Here is a 17,692-nt window from a genome sequence, read left to right on the forward strand (position 1 = left end):
GTGTTAAAGGAAGGCAGCACTGGGAAGGTTGAGAGCCACTGCTCTAGATGATGTGGATGGGCAAAGAACACGTGTTCTCTGGATGTAGTAATGGTATTATTGGGGAGCAAAGTCGGGATCTTCTTCAAGGACTTGATGCTATATGGGACTGAGCTTGAGAGCTCCCCCATCTATCTGTGGATCTGTACATTTCAGGCCAAACGACCATGCCCTCTGGGAGGGTTCATAAGGAGCCCTCCCAGTGCCAGCATCTGGTATCTTGGCAGCCATTCTGGAGATTTCCTTGTTCTTCCCTAAGTGGTTGTCTCCAGACGACCCAGGGGCCATTCCACCCCCAGAGAACCCGCAAGGGGCATCTCCTTCAGAAATCCTAACCCAGCGAGAGACAGAACCGAAGGAAGCCCAGTGCCCTGGAATATATGCCGAGCTTGTTGGAATGCCTACTCTTCTATGACATATGGGCCATGTGGATTGGGCACCCCTACCTGATTCTCTGGTAGGGTGCTCCCACTGAGCCCCGTAGGGGCACAGACCCGTCTGGCACACAGATAGTCACACTCTTCCTTTACACCTCGTTCTCTGCCTTGCCCACAGTGCGGGTTCTTGCAAGCTCCTCTTTGCCACATACTCAGTTCAGTTGCTTCTAAGGCCTTGCAAGGGTTCTGCAGATTTTCCAGGCAGGATTAAGACTGATTCCATCCTGCACATCAGGAGGTGGGGCAGCAGGCAGCCCCAAGAGCACACGCATCCATGCTGCCAACATCCAGAGAGGAGGCTTTAGGGCTCTCAAACACCTCCTGATGCATGCCATCCCTGCTTTCCGCAGCTCTGGCCCGAGAAGAAGCACTCTAGCTTCTCAGGCAGTGCCCGGGAGCTCAGGGGTTGAGTTCCTCTTGTCCAGTGAGTAGGTAGGTAGTCAGGGTCTTTGCACGCGCCACTGAGGGCCCAAGTTCAGAGGAGCATTGCTACCATAGGCTGGGGGAGGAGCAGTGCTGGTGTGGAGGCCGGGCATTCAGATCTGGGTTCCCTACAGGAACTCCCCTACAGGTGACCTATAGGTGACCCCTGCACCTACCCTCCCTACACCTTGGGAGCTTTTACGCCGGAGTTGCGGGTCAGTCATTTCTCTTTGGACCCATGCTCCTCCCCATTTGTTCACTTCCCTCCTAGTGTGCATGGTTCTGGGCCTGCCTCACAGGGAAGCGAAGGCTGTGACCCCTGCCCTGCACAAGTGCTCCACCAAAACCCATCCGGAGGAAAGAGGCCGGCTTCGGGGAGCCCCGCCCCGTTCCACCCCACCCCAAGCTGCCAGCAGCCTTCCATTCCACCTGCTGAGCTTCAGCTTAGCATCCCTGCTGGAAACCGGGTAAGGATCTGTGGGAGTAGGAGGTGGAGGGGGTTGGGGAGGCCTAAAAACACTTAGGTCAGCCTTCTGTCTCTGTCGATTGAGGAGGTGTGTGTGTGTTCCCGAGCTCACGCACGCCCAGGGGCTCCTTGCATAGCCAAGCGCAGTCCATCGGCGTCCTTAGAACCCAAAGTCGCTGATACCCAAACGAGGGGCGTGCACAGCTGTCGCAGGCAGTGCAACTCTAGCTCGCATTCCGTGGCTGGCCTATGCCTTGGCCTCTGGACTGCTCTAGGTGGGCACAGGCCGCGTGTTTTCAGACGAGCCCGTAAGAGCCCGCGCAGACTTCTGCAGGCCAGCAGGGGTCAGGGGCGGACCCGGGGAGGGGCCTCGATCCTCGGCGGTCACCTCTGTGCTCCGCGCTCAGTCAGATCAGGCAGTCTGCTGTGACCTGCGACCCGATCCAGCGCCGGCCGGGTAGGGGCCTCACAAAGGGGCTCAGGCGGGAAAAGCGGGCTGCGGGGCCCAGGGGACAGGTGAAGAGCAGCCGGGGTGGAGGAGGGCGGGGAAGAAGGGACGCTTATAGAGGGGCAGGGGACCGAGAGGGTCGGCTTGGGGAGCAAGCACGGGAGCGGGAACACAGGGAGAGCCTACTGAAGGGGGCCTAAAATCTAGAGACGTGCGGGCTGAGGGCGCAGGCGGATTCTCCTCGTCTCGGAGAACCACATGACCCAGGCAGTGACTAATCGTGAAGTGTCGAGGGCGCATGCGGGAGTCGCTGCGGGTGTAGCCAGGTGTCTGCCCCGCCCTCCTGAAGTTCCGCGGCTGCGCCCCGCAGTCCACCACGATGGCCACGCCTTCGGGGGCGTGACTAATTTAGGTGACCACGCCCCTTCATGCGGACCTTGGGCCTACGCGTGGGTTTGTGGGTGTTGTAGTCTGCGTGTGCGCGACCCTGCACGCCGGCTGTCGGCTGAGCCAGGTACGGGCCTGTGGGGCGCGGAACGGGGGGCACGGATCTAATCTGTGAGTGCCTGGGGAGGCGTGGAAGAGTGCAAGGGGCGGTTCTGGTCCTTCCGGCGTCCTCACGATGAAAGCTGGACTCGGGCTGAGTTCTACTCTACAGAGTACCAGGGTGACCCTGGTGCGACTGGGGAGCTCCGGGCAGATAGTGCCCGAGAGCCCGTGGGGTGAGTGGAAGGCGCACGCAGGATCTGCTGGGTAGAAGACCCGCAGAAGTCTTGGGGATGCGTAGGAGCAGTAGGGTGGGTGCGAGACTCGGGCCGGTGTCTGTGGGGTGTCAGGGACCTCCGAGCAACGGTCTGAGTGCTGGCAGGCACCCTGGGCGCATAGTTGCAGAACCTTCACGAAGAGTAATTCCCCAGGCTGCCTCGTAGGACCTCTGAGCGCCATTTCTCTCCTTGTCCTACGTACCTCTGGAACGGAGTTCTTTTGCCTTCGAAGCACCTTCCTCAGGTCAGGAATCACCACGTGCGTCTGCCCCAGCCGCCTTAGAGCACGTGTCACCAGCAAGGAAACCCCACTGCCCACGCCCCGTGCGTGGCGCGCCTCCAAGTCTCATTGTTCAGCCCAGAGCTTGTAGGCACCCGGATACCTCTTAACAACTTCCCTTTGGAACAAGTGGTATCTGGAGCTTGCACAGCTGCCGGCAGCCAGTCCTTCCAGCAACTCTCCGACAGGAATGATTCCCAGGGCTCAGTCCACATTCCCATTGAAAACTCTTGAAGAGCCTCGGCGAGTACTCAGGGCATAAATCATATTCATGAGACTCCTCACCCTGTGCCTGTGCCCAGCCCCAAACTTCCTGTCTTCAGTATGCCGGTTGGAACCTAAGCAGGGCAGAAGGGAGTTGTCTCGTGGCTTACAGTTGCTTGCCTGACTGTAAGGAAGTAGCCTGCTCCCGGGGAGGCTTAAGGACTCCAGAGCTCCCCAGATGGGCTCAGCAGAACAGAGACTCCCTGACTTTGCCAAGCCTCATGCATCCTCCAGGCCTGGGGACCCAAATGTGGCCCCCAACAAGGCACTGCCTTGGCACCTGCCCACTTCTCTCCTTCAGAGAGGCCTGTGATTTGAGTGGGCTGAGGAAAGAGGTTGATCTGGGCGCCTGAGCCTGTGGCAAAGATACAGTGTTTGTTCTCCCCCTTCCCTAACTCGGGCATTCCAAAATTGAAAGGAGCGTTCCTGCTTTAAGACCAAATGAAGGTGTTGTTCCCTTCTGCTTTGATTTTGGGGTGCCGTGGAAAGATTCTTTTGTGAAGTATTTCACGGTTCCTACCTCCCGCCCCATCTCTCATGAAGCTACTAGTTTGATCAGAAAGGACTATGTAGTGCCCTTCCCACCTCCTCCCCACCATAACCCTCTTGGGCTGTCAAGGATTTCTTTCAATTGCCTGAGAGAGGTTGCAAGTTATGAAGCAACACCGTGCTTGGAGCGTATGGAGTCCAGGGTCAACTGTGAGGCCTGCGTGCCATGAACTTTCACACTCAGGTTCTTGAACTAAGCAGGCGACAGGACTCCCCCATCTTTCCTCTCAGAATGGGTTTTGGCTGAGCGGAGCCGAGACGAGCTCAGCTTCGTTAGGAAGAGCAGCCTGAGCTGTGCCGTGGAGAAGGAGGACGTTGTATCAGAGCTGGACCCGGTGACTGGGTGGGAATGATGTTACCTCCGTAGAGTGGACTGAATTGACAAGGGCAGTCTCTGCCCAGGTAAGAGCCTGGAGCTACCTTGGCATTCATTCCTGAAGGTGCTGAGAATCCAGGCTGAAGGCACCTGCCCCAGTCAACGAGAGGCTGTGCCAAACAAGAGCCTGTTTTTCCCTCAGTGACACTGTGGAAGATAGATTTTGAGGAGGACCCCGGACTATGGCGGCTGTCCTGAGTAGCAGCTTTTCCTCTGGCTGGCCTATGGCTTTCCCGGGAGACACTGGAGTTGTCGGCTCCGGACCTAGAAGTTCTAGGAAGTATGAATTTCTAAACCCTCAACCCTGAGTCCACCCAGTGCTTGTCAGCGAAACCTGTGGGAGGGTGGCAGAGCTGTGCCTGCTGTTCTGGAACTGGGGCGGGCAGGTCTTTGCAAAATGTTTCAAGTTGGAGCAGAGGCAGCTGGAGGAGGCCAGAGGGCCTGGCTGTTCCTGTCTCTACCTCCTAGGAGGGTCGCTAGGCTTCCTTCCTTAGAAGGAAAGGTTATCATACTATTTGTTCAGGACCAAGCGGTACATACTGGTTTAGATCAGGGCCGAGCCAGAGGGTGTTCCTGGAGCTTGTGGATTACCAGGAGCCAGTCCCTAATTTCCAGTCCCCAGGTAACCAGGTTTTTCTGTTGAACTGGCATTTATGGTGGAAGGCATGAGCTAGGCAAGGGAAATGCATCAGCTAATGGACTGTAGATTTGGAATGTGGTTACCCCAGAGAATAGGAGATGCCCATGTGTCCCCTGTGAGCACGTACCTGGACCCTCATCCCAGGAGCTTGGGCTAGCCTCCTGAGCCTTGGCACTAAGATTGCAGAGCATCTTGTGACATAATCCAGTCCCCTTGAACAGACCAGAGTGTAGGCTGGGTGGGTGGGCGGATGGAGTTTTCGGAACCTCAGAGGACAAACAGGAGTCCATTTCCTGGTCCTTGAGCACTAGAAGAGCCACTTGCCCATCTGAGTACTGGTCAGGGTAGGACAGCCCTGCCAGTCAGATAATCCTAGATGTTCATGTCATGTGGGCTCCAGGAGGTCTTCGAGTGGCCCTTCCAGCCGTGGTGGGACATCTGCTGAGGGACTGAAGCCAGATCTTCAGATTGGCCCCCGGGCAGGGCCATGATGAACTCTCACTGGGGTGGAAAAGTACAGTTCCCTGGGCGTAGAAGCCTCAGGAGTCTGGGGTGGCGGGTACACATACAGAATAATGAAGAGTTTGCTTTGTCCTGGTGTCTTAAAACTTCTGCTCTCCCTGGATTCCAACAGACACCAAGTGAAGGTGCTGCTCCTACCCCTGGGGATGAACCTTTCAGATGAGGGCCAGCTCCTGGGGTTTCCTAACCTCATACAAGGCACAGAATCTTGGGCTTAGCTGCATTCCTTGCCACCACTTAGCCTGGGGGGGGCGCTCTAGTTGGGCAAATGCAATTTGCCATGAACAATTGCTCGACCAGGCTAGCTCTAGCAATATGTGTTGGGGAAGGGCCAGCTCTGCCTGCGCCCATCTTGGCCTCTCTGGAGGGGTCAGTGCCATAGCTGGACCTCCTGGGTGCTGTGTCCTAACCGGCTGTTTGTGTAGCTCTGAGGAAGTTTTGAAAAGTGAGACTAAGCAAAACAGAGCTCAGAAGTTGGTCCAGCTGAGGTGGTGTAGCTTGTGTTTGTGCTTTCTCCAGCCAGACCCCCTGCCTGTCTGCTTGTTTACGTTCTCATGAGAATGTGGGCCCTATCCCAGGCCCTGTGGCTCTTCTGGGACATGTGCTGCCCTAGCATCTTCCAGGACATTCCTTCCTTCTAGACCTCTGGAATTCTGCACCCTGGCTCACCCTTCCTTGCAGCTCCCAACAAGTCCACAAACCCCTGCTTCTTTAGGTACCCAGCTGTTAACCCTGCTTCTCTCTAGTCTCAAGGGACAGGACCTTTTGTTTGTTTGTTTATTGATTTATTTATGTTCTGCCTGCCTGTATACCTGCAAGCCAGAAGAGGGCACCAGATCTCATAGATGGTTGTGAGCCACCATGTGGTTGCTGGGAATTGAACTCAGGACCTTTCTCTCCAGCCTTCAGAAACCGGACTTAACAGGAAGGGATCCTGGGAAATCCATGGTGTGCCTGGAGAACATACACTGAGCCTCCTTCTTAAGCCTCTGTGTTTCATAGATCTCAACATAGGGTCCCCAAAGTTCTTACATCTGGGGAGTTTTCTTTGCCCCCTGCTCAGGGGTTAACTTAGTCCAGATTTACAGACACTTCCTGGAGCAGGCTGTCATGAGGAACGGAGGGGACAGCATAGAGCCTGTTGTAGAGGGCAGGCCATCAGTATGGCTCCCCCTCCACCCTTGGGGCTGCTCTTCACCACACAGCCCCAACCTGTCTTAGCCCCACTAGACCCTGCACTCCAGGAGTGGGCACATTTCTCTCTGGCAGCTCCCTTTTGATTTACACCAGTGTCCCATACAAAAGCCCGAAACACATGAACCTATGACCTAGAGTGGATGTACGAATGAGGCAGGTAACTTGGGTCCTGTTGAGTGGGCACAGATCCTGCCTTTCTGTTAGCAAGGATGATTGGCATACCTACCTATACCAGAGTAGCCTGTGACCAGGACAGAATCATGAGACAGAAACACACTGAGCAGCTTAGTTCTCACACATACCACAAATACTCAAGAGTTCCTTGAGACTGCACGGCGTGAGGTCAGAGGGTCAGCAGCTGGACGGGTCCCCCTGTGACTTGACCTACCCTTGGGAGGAGGTCTGTGGTCCTCTGCACATCAGATCCACCTCCTCCTCAGGCTTTGTCCTAGAGAGAACTGTGGAGTCCCTCAAGTCAGCTCCCCCTCTGTCCTTGAACCCTTCTCGGAGCTTGCTTTGTCTTGCCCGTGGTGGCTGTCAGCTCCTGGAGGACACCTGCCTCTCCCAGTGTCCTTCCTTCCCATGACAAGTGTCCTTTAGAGCTGCCTTCCCATGCTTTGGGGGGAGTCCATGTCAGATGTGTGTACTCGAAGCTGCTCCCACTTACCTCCATGTTGTGTCTTATGCAGACCAGGTGTCCTAGCCTAGCAAAGCATCTTCCTTTTGTCCTTTCTACACGTAGGATGCCGCTAGAGCAGTAGCTCTCAACAACCAGCTGAGGCCAGCTTTTAAGACCTGTGTGGGTCCACAGGCTGCTAAGACCTTGAAATGAGTCTGAGGTGTTCCCAACCCTTAATTAATCAAGACAGGGTTTCTTTTTATAGCCTAACTGTCCTGGAACTCATTCTGTAAGCCAGGCTGACCTCGAACTCAGATATCTGCCTGACTCTGCCTCCCTAGTACCAGGATTAAAGGCATGCACCATCGCCGCCTGGCTCCAAAACTGAATTTCAAGTGTATTAATTTATTTAATGAAGTAAGGTAATCAGCTAATGTGACTTTGATTAATATGTAAATAGGCCCATATGGCTGAGGCTTTGGTGTGCTTGAAGACTCCTGGAGTCTTCAGTCCTGGCCTGGTCTGAGGAATTGGGATCCTGGCAGTTCTCAGATTGGCAGAGTAGGTTGAAGATTTGAGTCTGGAGCCTGTAGTCACCCAAGGCTAACACTGTGTCTCAACTGAAAGGAGGGGTACCTATGGACACCCTCACTGACACCAGACTCTCGGCTTTTTCTTTCAGGTGGAGTGTCATCTTTGGTCACCAGGTCCCATGAGGACCTGGGCAACATGGTGCCCACCGGCCAGATGGCAGAAAAGCAGGCAGGTGAAGAGCCCAGGCAAGACCGTGAGCTTCAGTCATGGCGGTGCCTAGTGTTCTATCTCTGCTTCTTTGGATTCATGGCACAGTTGCGTCCTGGGGAGAGCTTCATCACACCCTACCTCCTGGAATATCACAACTTCACAGAGAAGCAGGCATGTTTGGGGGCTACTCGGAGGGTAGGGGAGCAGCGGCACGGTCTCTAGGGGTTCCGTCTTAGTTTGCTGTATGGCCAGCTGAGGCTGTTGGAGATTGCAGGGGCCAGAGAGAGCCGGTTGGATGGAGGCTTGGTTCCACCCTAACCTCCACCTGCTGCGATGAGCACACAGAGAGCCTTGGTATTAATCCAGCAAGATACTTCTTCATTGGGTTCCATAGCGAGGGATCCTGTGCCTGCCTAGGGAACTGAGGAAGAATGCAAATGAAGGAGCGCTGGCTTCTACTGCCAGGCAGCTCATCTGCTGTCCCAGTGAGAAAGCTCGTGCCCAGCCACGCCCCACCTTGCTTGGCACCTGCCACCAGGAGGGACTTAGCTGTTTATGTAAAGAGATTATTGAAGGCATTTCCTTTTTATTCAGCCATGGAGACAGAGGGTCCTATTGAAACTCTGCTAATAAGCTTAAATCCAAGCAGGCATGGAGGTGGTTTATTTTTGAACTTGCACCTCATGTTGTATAAGATAGGGTCAGACAAAGAAAGATGAAGGGTGTTGCCTTTCCTCAATCACTGGTTCGTAGCCTCTTTGCTTTTGGTGAAGGGGTGCTGTCCACCATCACATTTCCGGGAACAAGCTTGCCTATGAGGCTTCCATTATAATACAACTAAAAAACAACAACAAAAAAAAAGTCCTTCCCAAGTCGGAGCCAGTAAAGTGAAACTCATCCTGGCCTGGGAGGAGGCCACAGACATGTCTGCCTCCCAGGGAGAGAGCTCAGGAGGCCCATTTGAGCCTCACTGGGATGGAGGATTTCCCTGTAGAGCATGGGGGCGGGGACGGTTGGCTGAAGCACCTGGCTTGGCCTGCTCGAATTGCCAGTGGGCCCTGGCACCTCCCTGGGCAGCAAAGAGGAGTCTGAGGCAGTACCTTCTGGCCCTCCGTCCCTGCAGCAGGGAGCTCCTCCTCCATGCGCCACAGCAGGAGCCAGGTGAGGGTAGCTACTGCACCTTAATGAATGCTGTGAAGGTTGGATTCTGCAGGCAGCATGCCCAGTTCGGCCCTGAGGGGTAGGGTAGAGGGATGGCCTTGTCCTCCCCATGGCCTTCCTTCCCTCCCCTGCTCCCCATGCTCACCCATTACCATTCTCTTGCTTTTCCTCCTATAACAAGGACAGAAGAAATCCGTGTCGGTGTTTACTGGCCATTGTGCTGTTTTCTATGTGGGCTTAATTAAGATGAGTGCAAGTCAGAAATCCTGGGGTAAGGTGAGCCACGTGTAATGAACGGTGGCTTCCCCCCCAGTCTGCCAGCCTTCTGCGAGTTGCACCTAGGGCCTGTAGTTTCTTGGGCTGGAGACTAGCTTGGTTTCTCCATCCTGAGGCTCCCTTGAATCCTGAGCAGCCAGATGTGGACATCTGCAGGGAGGCAGTGGAAGGTACACATAGTGGTGACCAGGGAGAGAGGGGCAAGGCACACTCTCGAGTGTTCACGTTGCTGAGCCCAGTGGAGCAACTGGAATCCCTAATAACCGGCGCCCGCCCATCCACAGCTGACCAACGAGATCATCCCGGTGCTTCCCTACTCCCACCTGGCTGTGCTGGTGCCAATCTTCCTGCTCACCGACTACCTGCGGTACAAGCCGGTCCTGGTCCTGCAATGCCTGAGCTTCGTGTGCGTGTGGCTGTTGCTGCTGCTAGGCAGCTCCGTAATCCACATGCAACTCATGGAATTCTTCTACAGCGTCACCATGGCCGCACGCATCGCCTACTCCTCTTACATCTTCTCCCTGGTGCACCCCTCCCGCTACCAGCGCATGGCCAGCTACTCTCGGACAGCAGTGCTGCTGGGAGTCTTCATCAGCTCCGTGTTGGGCCAGGTGCTGGTCACCCTGGGACAAATTTCCCTCAGGACTCTCAACTACATCTCCCTGGGCTTTATCGTCTTCAGCCTAGGCCTCTCCCTCTTTCTAAAGCGTCCTAAGCGCAGCCTCTTTTTCAACCGCAGTGCGCTTGTCCACGGAGCTTTGCCCTGTGAGCTGGACCAGATGCACCCGGGCCCTGACCGACCAGAGCCCGGGAAACTCGGGCGTGTGCTGGCCGCTTGCAGGGACTCCTTCCTGGTGCGCATGCTAAGTGAACTGGTGCACGATGCGTGGCAGCCACAGCTGCGCCTCTGGTGCCTCTGGTGGATCTTCAACTCTGCAGGCTACTACCTGGTCACCTACTATGTACATGTCCTGTGGAAAATAACTGACAGCAGTGTCACCTACAACGGTGCCGTGGATGCCGCCTCCACCCTGCTGAGTATGCCCTGGAGGCCTCTTGCCCTTCCCAGCTGGCTCAGGGAGGCCTGTTGTCTGGCCCTACCCCTTGCCCTGGGCTGGACCACCAACAAAGGCCGCCCTATCCCTTGCCCTCCCCTGCCTCTGTTCCAGAGCCACCCTAACTCAGCCTGAATCCCTAGCCATCTTTCCCATGGTTCAGCATGCCCAAGCTCAGCCATGACTGATGCCTCTTACCTCCAGGCGCCATCATGTCCTTCTACGCCGGTTTCGTGAAGATTCGCTGGGCTCTGTGGTCAAAGCTGGTCATCGCAGTTGTTATAGCCATCCAGGCTGGGCTGGTTTTCTGTATGTCAGTTGGGAACATCTGGATATGCTACGTGGCCTTCGTGCTTTTCCGTGGGGCCTACCAGTTCCTTGTGCCCATTGCCACGTGAGTGGGACGGTATGGGGAGGGGCCTCTGGAAGGTTCTGTCGGGAAGCACAAGGCAGTGTGAGAGGCCCGACCTGTCTAGACACTCTTGGCTGTGCTTCCCTGGGCCCCGCAACCTCCTACCTCCCCCAGTTCCATCCCAACTCCTCCAGTCCTTCCTGAACCTCTCTGTAGGGTTGCTGCCCCCAGACTACCTGAACTTGACCAGCATCCGCCTCCCATCATCTCCTGTTGTCCCCTATCCTCACCTTGGGGACCCTTCTTACACTTCTTTCACTAGCATCTCCTTGCTGCTTCTGGCCTCCTCCCTTTTCTGGACTTGTTCCTACTTGCTCTCCCAGGTCCTCTGAACACTGCTTCAAAGTTGCCGAATACTGCCAGCAGGTGACCTCTCCAGATTGCACTAGCATGCTTTTCTTGAGACCCTGTCCTGGCAGGAACTGAGGGAGCACACACTATCATGTGTGAAGACACACTCGGCTCATGACACGGAGGCATCAAACACATTGCTGGCTGTGTCGGCACACGTCTTTCATCCCAGAACTCAGGAGGCAGAGGCAGGCGGAGACCAGCCGGAGAGACCTTGTGAGACGTTGTCTAAAAGAAAATACAGGCACAGACGTGGACTCCCATCCGCAGACAGATGGCACACACACACCATCCATGACATGGGCACTGATACTGCATGATCCGTGTTTACACTGTACATGGTCTCGGATCAGCACGTGCTACGTGTACATATATATTACAGATTTCACGCACCATATTCCTTAGCACTTGCACTGTGCATGACCCACAAACGTGCTCACACCACACACGGACACGAGCCTTCTGGGGCTTGCCCATTCTCGACCTCTTCTGGGAAGACTTTGGCTCCTTCCTACCTCCCAGGGCTTCCCAACCCTGCCTTTCTCCCTACTTGGATTGCCTTCTCGCATTATCTGGTCACTTTCTCCCGCCCTCTGATTGGAGAGCACCTTCCTGTTCTCAGTCTTCTGGATCAGTGTCTTTATAGACCTGTCCTGAGCCCCATTCCTGCCCCAGGTCAGCTGCTATTGGTTGGTGGGTGCAGGTTGGGGGGGGCAGTGCTGTGCATGGTATGCTGGTGGGGCTGTGGATGGGGATCTTGGAGTTCTGTAACTGGGAGCTTAGCTGAGTCTGGTTGATGGGGTTGTACGACTTGATACTTTCCTGTATCTCCAGGTAGATACAGAAGTCTTCACGGCTGTGTTTGTTGTTGTTGTTCATTTGTTTGTTTAATTAGATGGGCTCTCACTATATAGACCAGACTGGCCTGGGGTCACAAGTTCACCTCTTCTGCCTCCTGTGCTGTGATTAATGGCATCTGCTTCTGTTCTTTCCCCTGTCCTACTCAGTGAGTTTGATCACAGTATTTTTTTTTTTTTAATCCTCAAAGTTTTCAGATTGCATCTTCCCTGTCTAAAGAGCTCTGTGCATTGGTCTTCGGGATCAACACGTTTCTTGCCACTGCGCTCAAGACTTCCATCACACTTATTGTCTCTGACAAGCGGGGTCTGGGCCTCTCGGTTGACTCACAGGTAAGCCCCAACTTCAGTCTCATGTCTTTCGGGTAGGGAAGCCTGTGGTCATTTCTGTGTTCCATTCTCAGGGACCACAGACCACAGATCCATTGTCACTTAAGTACAGAGAGTATGGCCCACATTCGGAGCAGGGAGTGAGACCATTGGGACTGGCTTACGTTTCCAGGGGCACCTGATATGGTGAGGTTAGCCACCTTTACCTATCCATGTGCCCCTACCCTGCTCCTGTCCGGGACAAGGTTGGACTTCTGGGACTTGGAGCCCCTGAGTGTCGAGGCCCCCAAGGTTAGCTAAGTTGCCAGCTGTCTCTGAGGAGTCCTCACCAGACCTAGTATGTCCTCACCTGGGCCTGTGTCACGGAGCTAATACTGTCACAGCTCCTTACCTTTTGTCTCATGTCCCTGTTTGTGGTTGTCAAGACCTGATGGCCTTAAGTCCAGATTGGTTGATGTCTTAGGTGTTCACGTCCAGAAGGGAGCTAGGCAGAACCCCTTGGTTGGAGTTGGCATCAGCTGGCATTGGCCTGCTGGCCCCTCTTGGGGTACCCTCAGTTTTCTCACCACAACCAGAGCTTTTCTTGCATCAGAGAAAGCCCCTGACTATTCTATGATGGGGACAGTGTGATGGAGGTACCGGCCAAGGTACCAAACAGGCTTGATAGAGAGAGGGGTGGTAACGAAGTTCCTGGGTGACTGCCCCCGGGCTATGGCTAGGCAGTATCCTAAGCAACCTGTGAAAGCCTTTAGTCTTCCTTTAGGTTTCCCTGGGCTGCAGGCCTGCAGGCTGGTGTGTGCCATGGGGGAGTGCTGACCCTCGGCGGGTCACTAGTTGGTCCAGGCCTGTCACTGAAGCTTAGTGTTAAGTCTGGCTGGCCAGCGAGGAGGCAAGCGGAGTGGGTATTGGCGCATGCAGGAACAGCCCATCTCCCTGGGAAGCTGGCTGGTACGATCTGTGGAGTGAGGATGCCAGAATCTTGTCATTTAAAGACTGAACTAGCCTCTAGCCTGGCAAAGCCCTTCAGCGCATACCCCCCTGCAGGCCGAACCCAGAACCAGCAAGTCTTGCCTGTCCCATTGAATGGTAGATCCAGACCAAGCAGGGTACATAACTCCTCATCACTGCCCAGCTGCTCTTGGGTACACAGGTGCCTTGGGTTGACTCACAGTACTGGGTAAGGTGGGGCGGGGGGGTGGACGGGTAAGGGGGAGCGGGGGGCAGGGAACAGTTCACTGGCTTGAAGGGTATAGGTTGCCCCCAGAGGAAACTGTGTCCTCAGAAGAATAGTGGCTTCTAAAGTGGAGGGGGCCTGTCCAGAGAAACCCAAGGGGGAACCTGATTGGCCCCAGCTATACTGTGCTTAACATGCGATTTGTCATTTAGTCACTGACCTCTAAAGCTACTGTGCTCCCTCTGTCTTCCCCCCCCCCCACACACTTCTCCCTCCAAAGCTTCCTCTTGTTCAGCCTTTGGGAGCCAAACGAGTGGAGCCTGAGGGACTCTTTAGAGACTAGTGCTGCTCCTGTGTTCCCCTTCTTGACACCTGTGCCCCCACCCACCCGGCTCCATCCCAGCTGCCCTGCGAAGGCCCCCTATTTAGTGAGCCTCAGAGAATTGGGTAGGAGGTTCAGTAGGAAGGACGAGTCCTTGGTCAGTCCTGTTCATTGGCAGAGACTATATCCAGGGACCCCCTGAGGGATGAGGGGCATTCTGGCTTTAGTTCCTGCTTTAACCAGTCAAATTGCAAGATGTGTACTGATTTTTCTCTGGCCGGTTTTCTTTCAAGCATTGCATTTTGCTCATAGTCGAAAGAGATGCAGGCTTCCGCTCTTCCCTCTCATGCTTCATCCTGTCAGGAGATAGGCAGGGGCAGGAGTCCAGGCAGAAGAAGCAGAGGCAGACGACTAAGAACCAGGGTAGAACTAGGGGACTGTGGCTAGGGGCCAGCCTACATTTGCTGGGTATTTAAATGTGGCTTCATTCACATCCAGTTTAAGAAACTGTGTAGAGATTCGGGGTCCCAGTTCTTTAGCTCAGTGTCATTCCCTCAGGCACCCTTGGGATCCTTTCATAGCCGTCCCTTAAACGGTGGGTATAGGTGTTCTCTGGAGGTAGCTCCATCCTCCCACATGTGCTCTTGGCTTCTCTTCTGGGACAAGGGCAGGTGCCTGGGACAGCTGCTGAGCTTCGGAAGCACTGTGGGCTGTGTTCAGTCCTTGGATTTTACAAGCTCTTTCCCAGATTCTGTGTGAATGTAGGTTTTTAGTTCTCCTGGATGATAGCCCAGAAGTGGAGCTGTGGGTTCCCAGTGGGGGCCATTGCCATCCCACGAACAGGGTATCCAGAACCCATTTCCCCAGATCTTCATCAGCACTTGATGTTATTTTTCCTATTAGCCATCCTCACGGGTTGCTTTAATTTGTGTTTTTGTTTTCCCTTGGACTTACTTGCAAAACCAGAATTTAGTTTGTACTACCCATCTGTCTATAGAGGCCAGCAGTGGTCTGATTGCCGACTGCCCTGACGTTTTGCCCGTATGCCTTGAGAGTCACGTAAGACAGTGTTAATCAATTCCATTTTCACCATCAGACATAACTTAGAAAATACAAGCCAGGTGTGCGGTGAATTTTCAGCACTCGGGGAGCTGAGGCAGAAGGACCACCAGGTAGTTCCAGGCTACCTAAACTATATTGTGAGCCCATCTTTAAAAAAAAAAAAAAACAAAAACGGAAGCAAGAACAGAGATCAAGGGATGGGAAGGGCTTGTTTGCCTTGGTCTCCCCTTGTTTCACAGGCCTATCTTTCATCAATTCCTCTTGGTTAGCTTCTTTGGTCTGTCTCTTTCATCCCTTATTTCTTGTGATACTGTCCGCCTTTCTGTATTTCTGGAGTATTGGTGCTTGCTGACCCATTTCGTGGTGGTTGCTCTGAAGTTCTTCTGGGGTGATTTCAATGCCTGCTGACTGGCTTTAGTTGTCCAGAGGCCTTGGCGTGAGGTCAGCAGCTTTGGTGTGGTGAGCGCAGCAGGAGTCAAAGGCCTCTCGGTGTTGGTGTGTTGAAGCTAAGGGTCTAAAGTCTTACCCTCACACCTCTGGCAGGATAGAGTGCCATGCCCTTTGGGTAGAGTAAGATTTCTGTCTCCCATGGTGGGCCCCTTGGTGGGCAGGGTATGTAATTTCTGCTCAGTGGCGTAAAGTCAGCGTGGTCCCCTTTGACGCAGAAGGCAGTGGCTACCTCACAACCTCCAGGTGCATGCATGTGGCAGGTCCGGTCACTCCAAATGGTTGCTGCTGACTTGGTGAGGGTAAGACATGGGGTCGCTGTCATAGTGTCGGGTTAAAATTTCTCGCCATGAGTCTTGCCTGGCCCCACCTAAAAGGTCCTCCCCGCTTAGGTCCTTTCAGAGGAACTTGAGTGGCAGATATCTGCTCTCTAGCTGGGCTATATCTGTGTTGGACTTTTGGCTGCTTCAATTCCAAGATCCATGAAGGGGGTGGGGGAAGCCCGGCACTTGCCACTCCTTTAATGGGTCCTGAGGTCTGACTGGCTGACACTGCTCTCCACCCAGCCCCAGCAGGCGTTGTCCACAGCATTCAGGGATTTGACTGGCACAGGAGAAAAATGGGAAAAGGATGTCAACTATGCCTTCTTGGTAACCAGAGTCCCTAACGGTCATTTCTGAGTTTGCTTTAAATGTGATCTTTTCTGAAAGGGTCTCAGGGGGCTTCAGGAAGCTCACCTGCCTCCACTGGGACTGTACATTTGGCAGTTATCAGTTTCTGCTCTGGGGGGAAACAGATCTGGTCCTTCGGGAAGGGGCATGACCTGTGACTGCCTGGTCCCTCTTGGCCAGTACTGTGCAGTGCTGGCTCGAGGCCGTGCCCAGTCTTGACTGTAGCCAGGGCCTAGAAGCCCTGGGCCATTGTCCCAGTGCCCTCCTGGCAGCTGTGGAAGCCAGTTCCATGAAAAGAGCCTGAGGACCAGCTCTGGTGGACCACACAGATGCCAAACACATGCTGGGTTCTCTGGGGATCTTTGGGGAAGTGTTAAGTACCCCTTTTGTGGTTTACCATGCATTGAGAGAAAGAGGGAACGAGCCATCTTGGGGTCTACCCCTGGGCAAGGCTTGTGACTGCTCAGTATCCTCCGGCCACCCAGGTGTTGGATGATGAAGAACCTCAGGATTCACTGGGTAGGGCAAAGGTGGGGATGGATGGAAACCTTGAGGTCACCTAAACTCTCTTTCAGTTCCTTGTCTACTTCGTGTACTTCCTGGTGCTGTCCATCATCTGCTTTGCGGGAGCCGGGCTGGATGGCTTGAGGTACTGCCGACGAGGTCGCCACCAGCCCCTGCCCTTGGCCCAGGAGCTGAGGAGTCCCTTGGAGAATTCTGTGCAGGTGCTAAGCGGGCAGGACGGAGGCCTAAGGGGACTGCAGCCCTCAGCGCCACCGCTGCTGTCAGAGGATGACAAGAAAGACAGCATGGCAGACTTGAGAGCCGAAGCCAAGGCCTGAACCCATCTTGACCTTCCTAGCCTCGTCCCAGTTTAGCAGGCAGATTCCTGACTCAGGGGCAGCCTTTCCCAGGTGCACTCCATCCTGAACAAAGCTGGGCCTGATGCTGCAGACAAGACTCCCAGTCTATACTGTCTTGAGTTCTAGTGCCCAAGACGTGTGGGGCCCTGCTGTTGTCTCTCAGGGGCCCTCAGGCTACAGGGGCCACCTGCTTTAACTGAGGGCCAATAGCTTGTCCTGGTAGCCTGTGAGGGCTCTAAACCCAGCCTACTTCATGGCCATGGCCGTGGCCAGAGCCTGCTTCGGACAGTCAGGGCAGCCACCTGGCCTGGTGAATGACATGCCAGGCCACTGTGAGCCTGGGTTGGGGTCAGCTATGCCCACCAGGCCAGTCTGCCCTCAGCCCGGGGAGGCTCAGAACAAATCATGACTGACCCAAGGGCTATTGAAGCAGCCCAGACCAGCCAAGGCTGATCCTGCAGGGTGCTGGCCCTTCTATGTGGGGGAGATGCCTGTCTTGGGCTCCTGACTAAGCTGTCACACCTCCATCATCAGAGGTGCTTGTCTGAATGATTATCTGGTCTTTTTTAAACAAAACAAAAACCCTGACATTAAAATGGAGAACTACATTTGGCCTTTCTGTTGTGGAATGCTGGCGTCGGAAGGGCACTAGGGACTTTCCTATCTGATGAAGTAGCGGCATGAGCACTTTTTCTGATATTTTAACCATACCCCAGGAGGACGTTTCTCATTCTGTTGCTGGCCTGGCCTGGTACATACTTAGCCAAATTGAGGATGCACAACAGGAACTAGGCCTTTGCTGTCTTTGAGTTGACCTCCAGCCCCAGTGCAAGATCTGACATCCATAGGACACGCAAGCAGTATCCCTCTGGGATTGCAGTAACAGGTAACTAGCTCAGCAGAAAGCAAACAAGTCAAGGTGGGGCTGCTGAGCCTCAGTTGT

At 54.5% G+C, this 17,692-nt stretch overlaps 1 protein-coding gene across 5 annotated transcripts; it reads left to right on the top strand.

The window, feature by feature from the left end:
* The first annotated feature begins 880 nt into the window (after positions 1–880).
* On the top strand, positions 881–17,357 carry Slc19a1 (solute carrier family 19 member 1). 5 transcript variants are annotated; one of them, XR_008720099.1, is made up of 7 exons: positions 881–1,366; positions 7,707–7,939; positions 9,490–10,243; positions 10,465–10,654; positions 12,072–12,213; positions 13,255–13,360; positions 15,434–16,455. XR_008720099.1 is itself a non-coding variant. In XM_055607112.1 (6 exons), the coding sequence occupies exons 2-6, from the start codon at positions 7,754–7,756 to the stop codon at positions 13,291–13,293; spliced, it is 1,311 nt and encodes a 436-aa protein (XP_055463087.1). In that variant the 5' UTR covers positions 881–1,366; positions 7,707–7,753; the 3' UTR covers positions 13,294–13,398. The 5 variants fall into 5 exon arrangements, 4 of the variants coding, with proteins under 4 accessions (XP_055463087.1, XP_055463083.1, XP_055463084.1 ...); XM_055607112.1 differs by lacking the exon at positions 15,434–16,455 and having other exon boundaries at positions 13,255–13,398; XM_055607108.1 differs by lacking the exons at positions 13,255–13,360; positions 15,434–16,455 and adding an exon at positions 16,462–17,357 and having other exon boundaries at positions 891–1,366.
* Positions 17,358–17,692: the final 335 nt, after the last annotated feature.

The sequence above is a fragment of the Psammomys obesus genome, unplaced genomic scaffold (genome assembly GCF_907164565.1).
Source record: "Psammomys obesus unplaced genomic scaffold, mPsaObe1.curated_primary_1811, whole genome shotgun sequence".
Taxonomy (NCBI): Eukaryota; Metazoa; Chordata; class Mammalia; order Rodentia; family Muridae; genus Psammomys; species Psammomys obesus.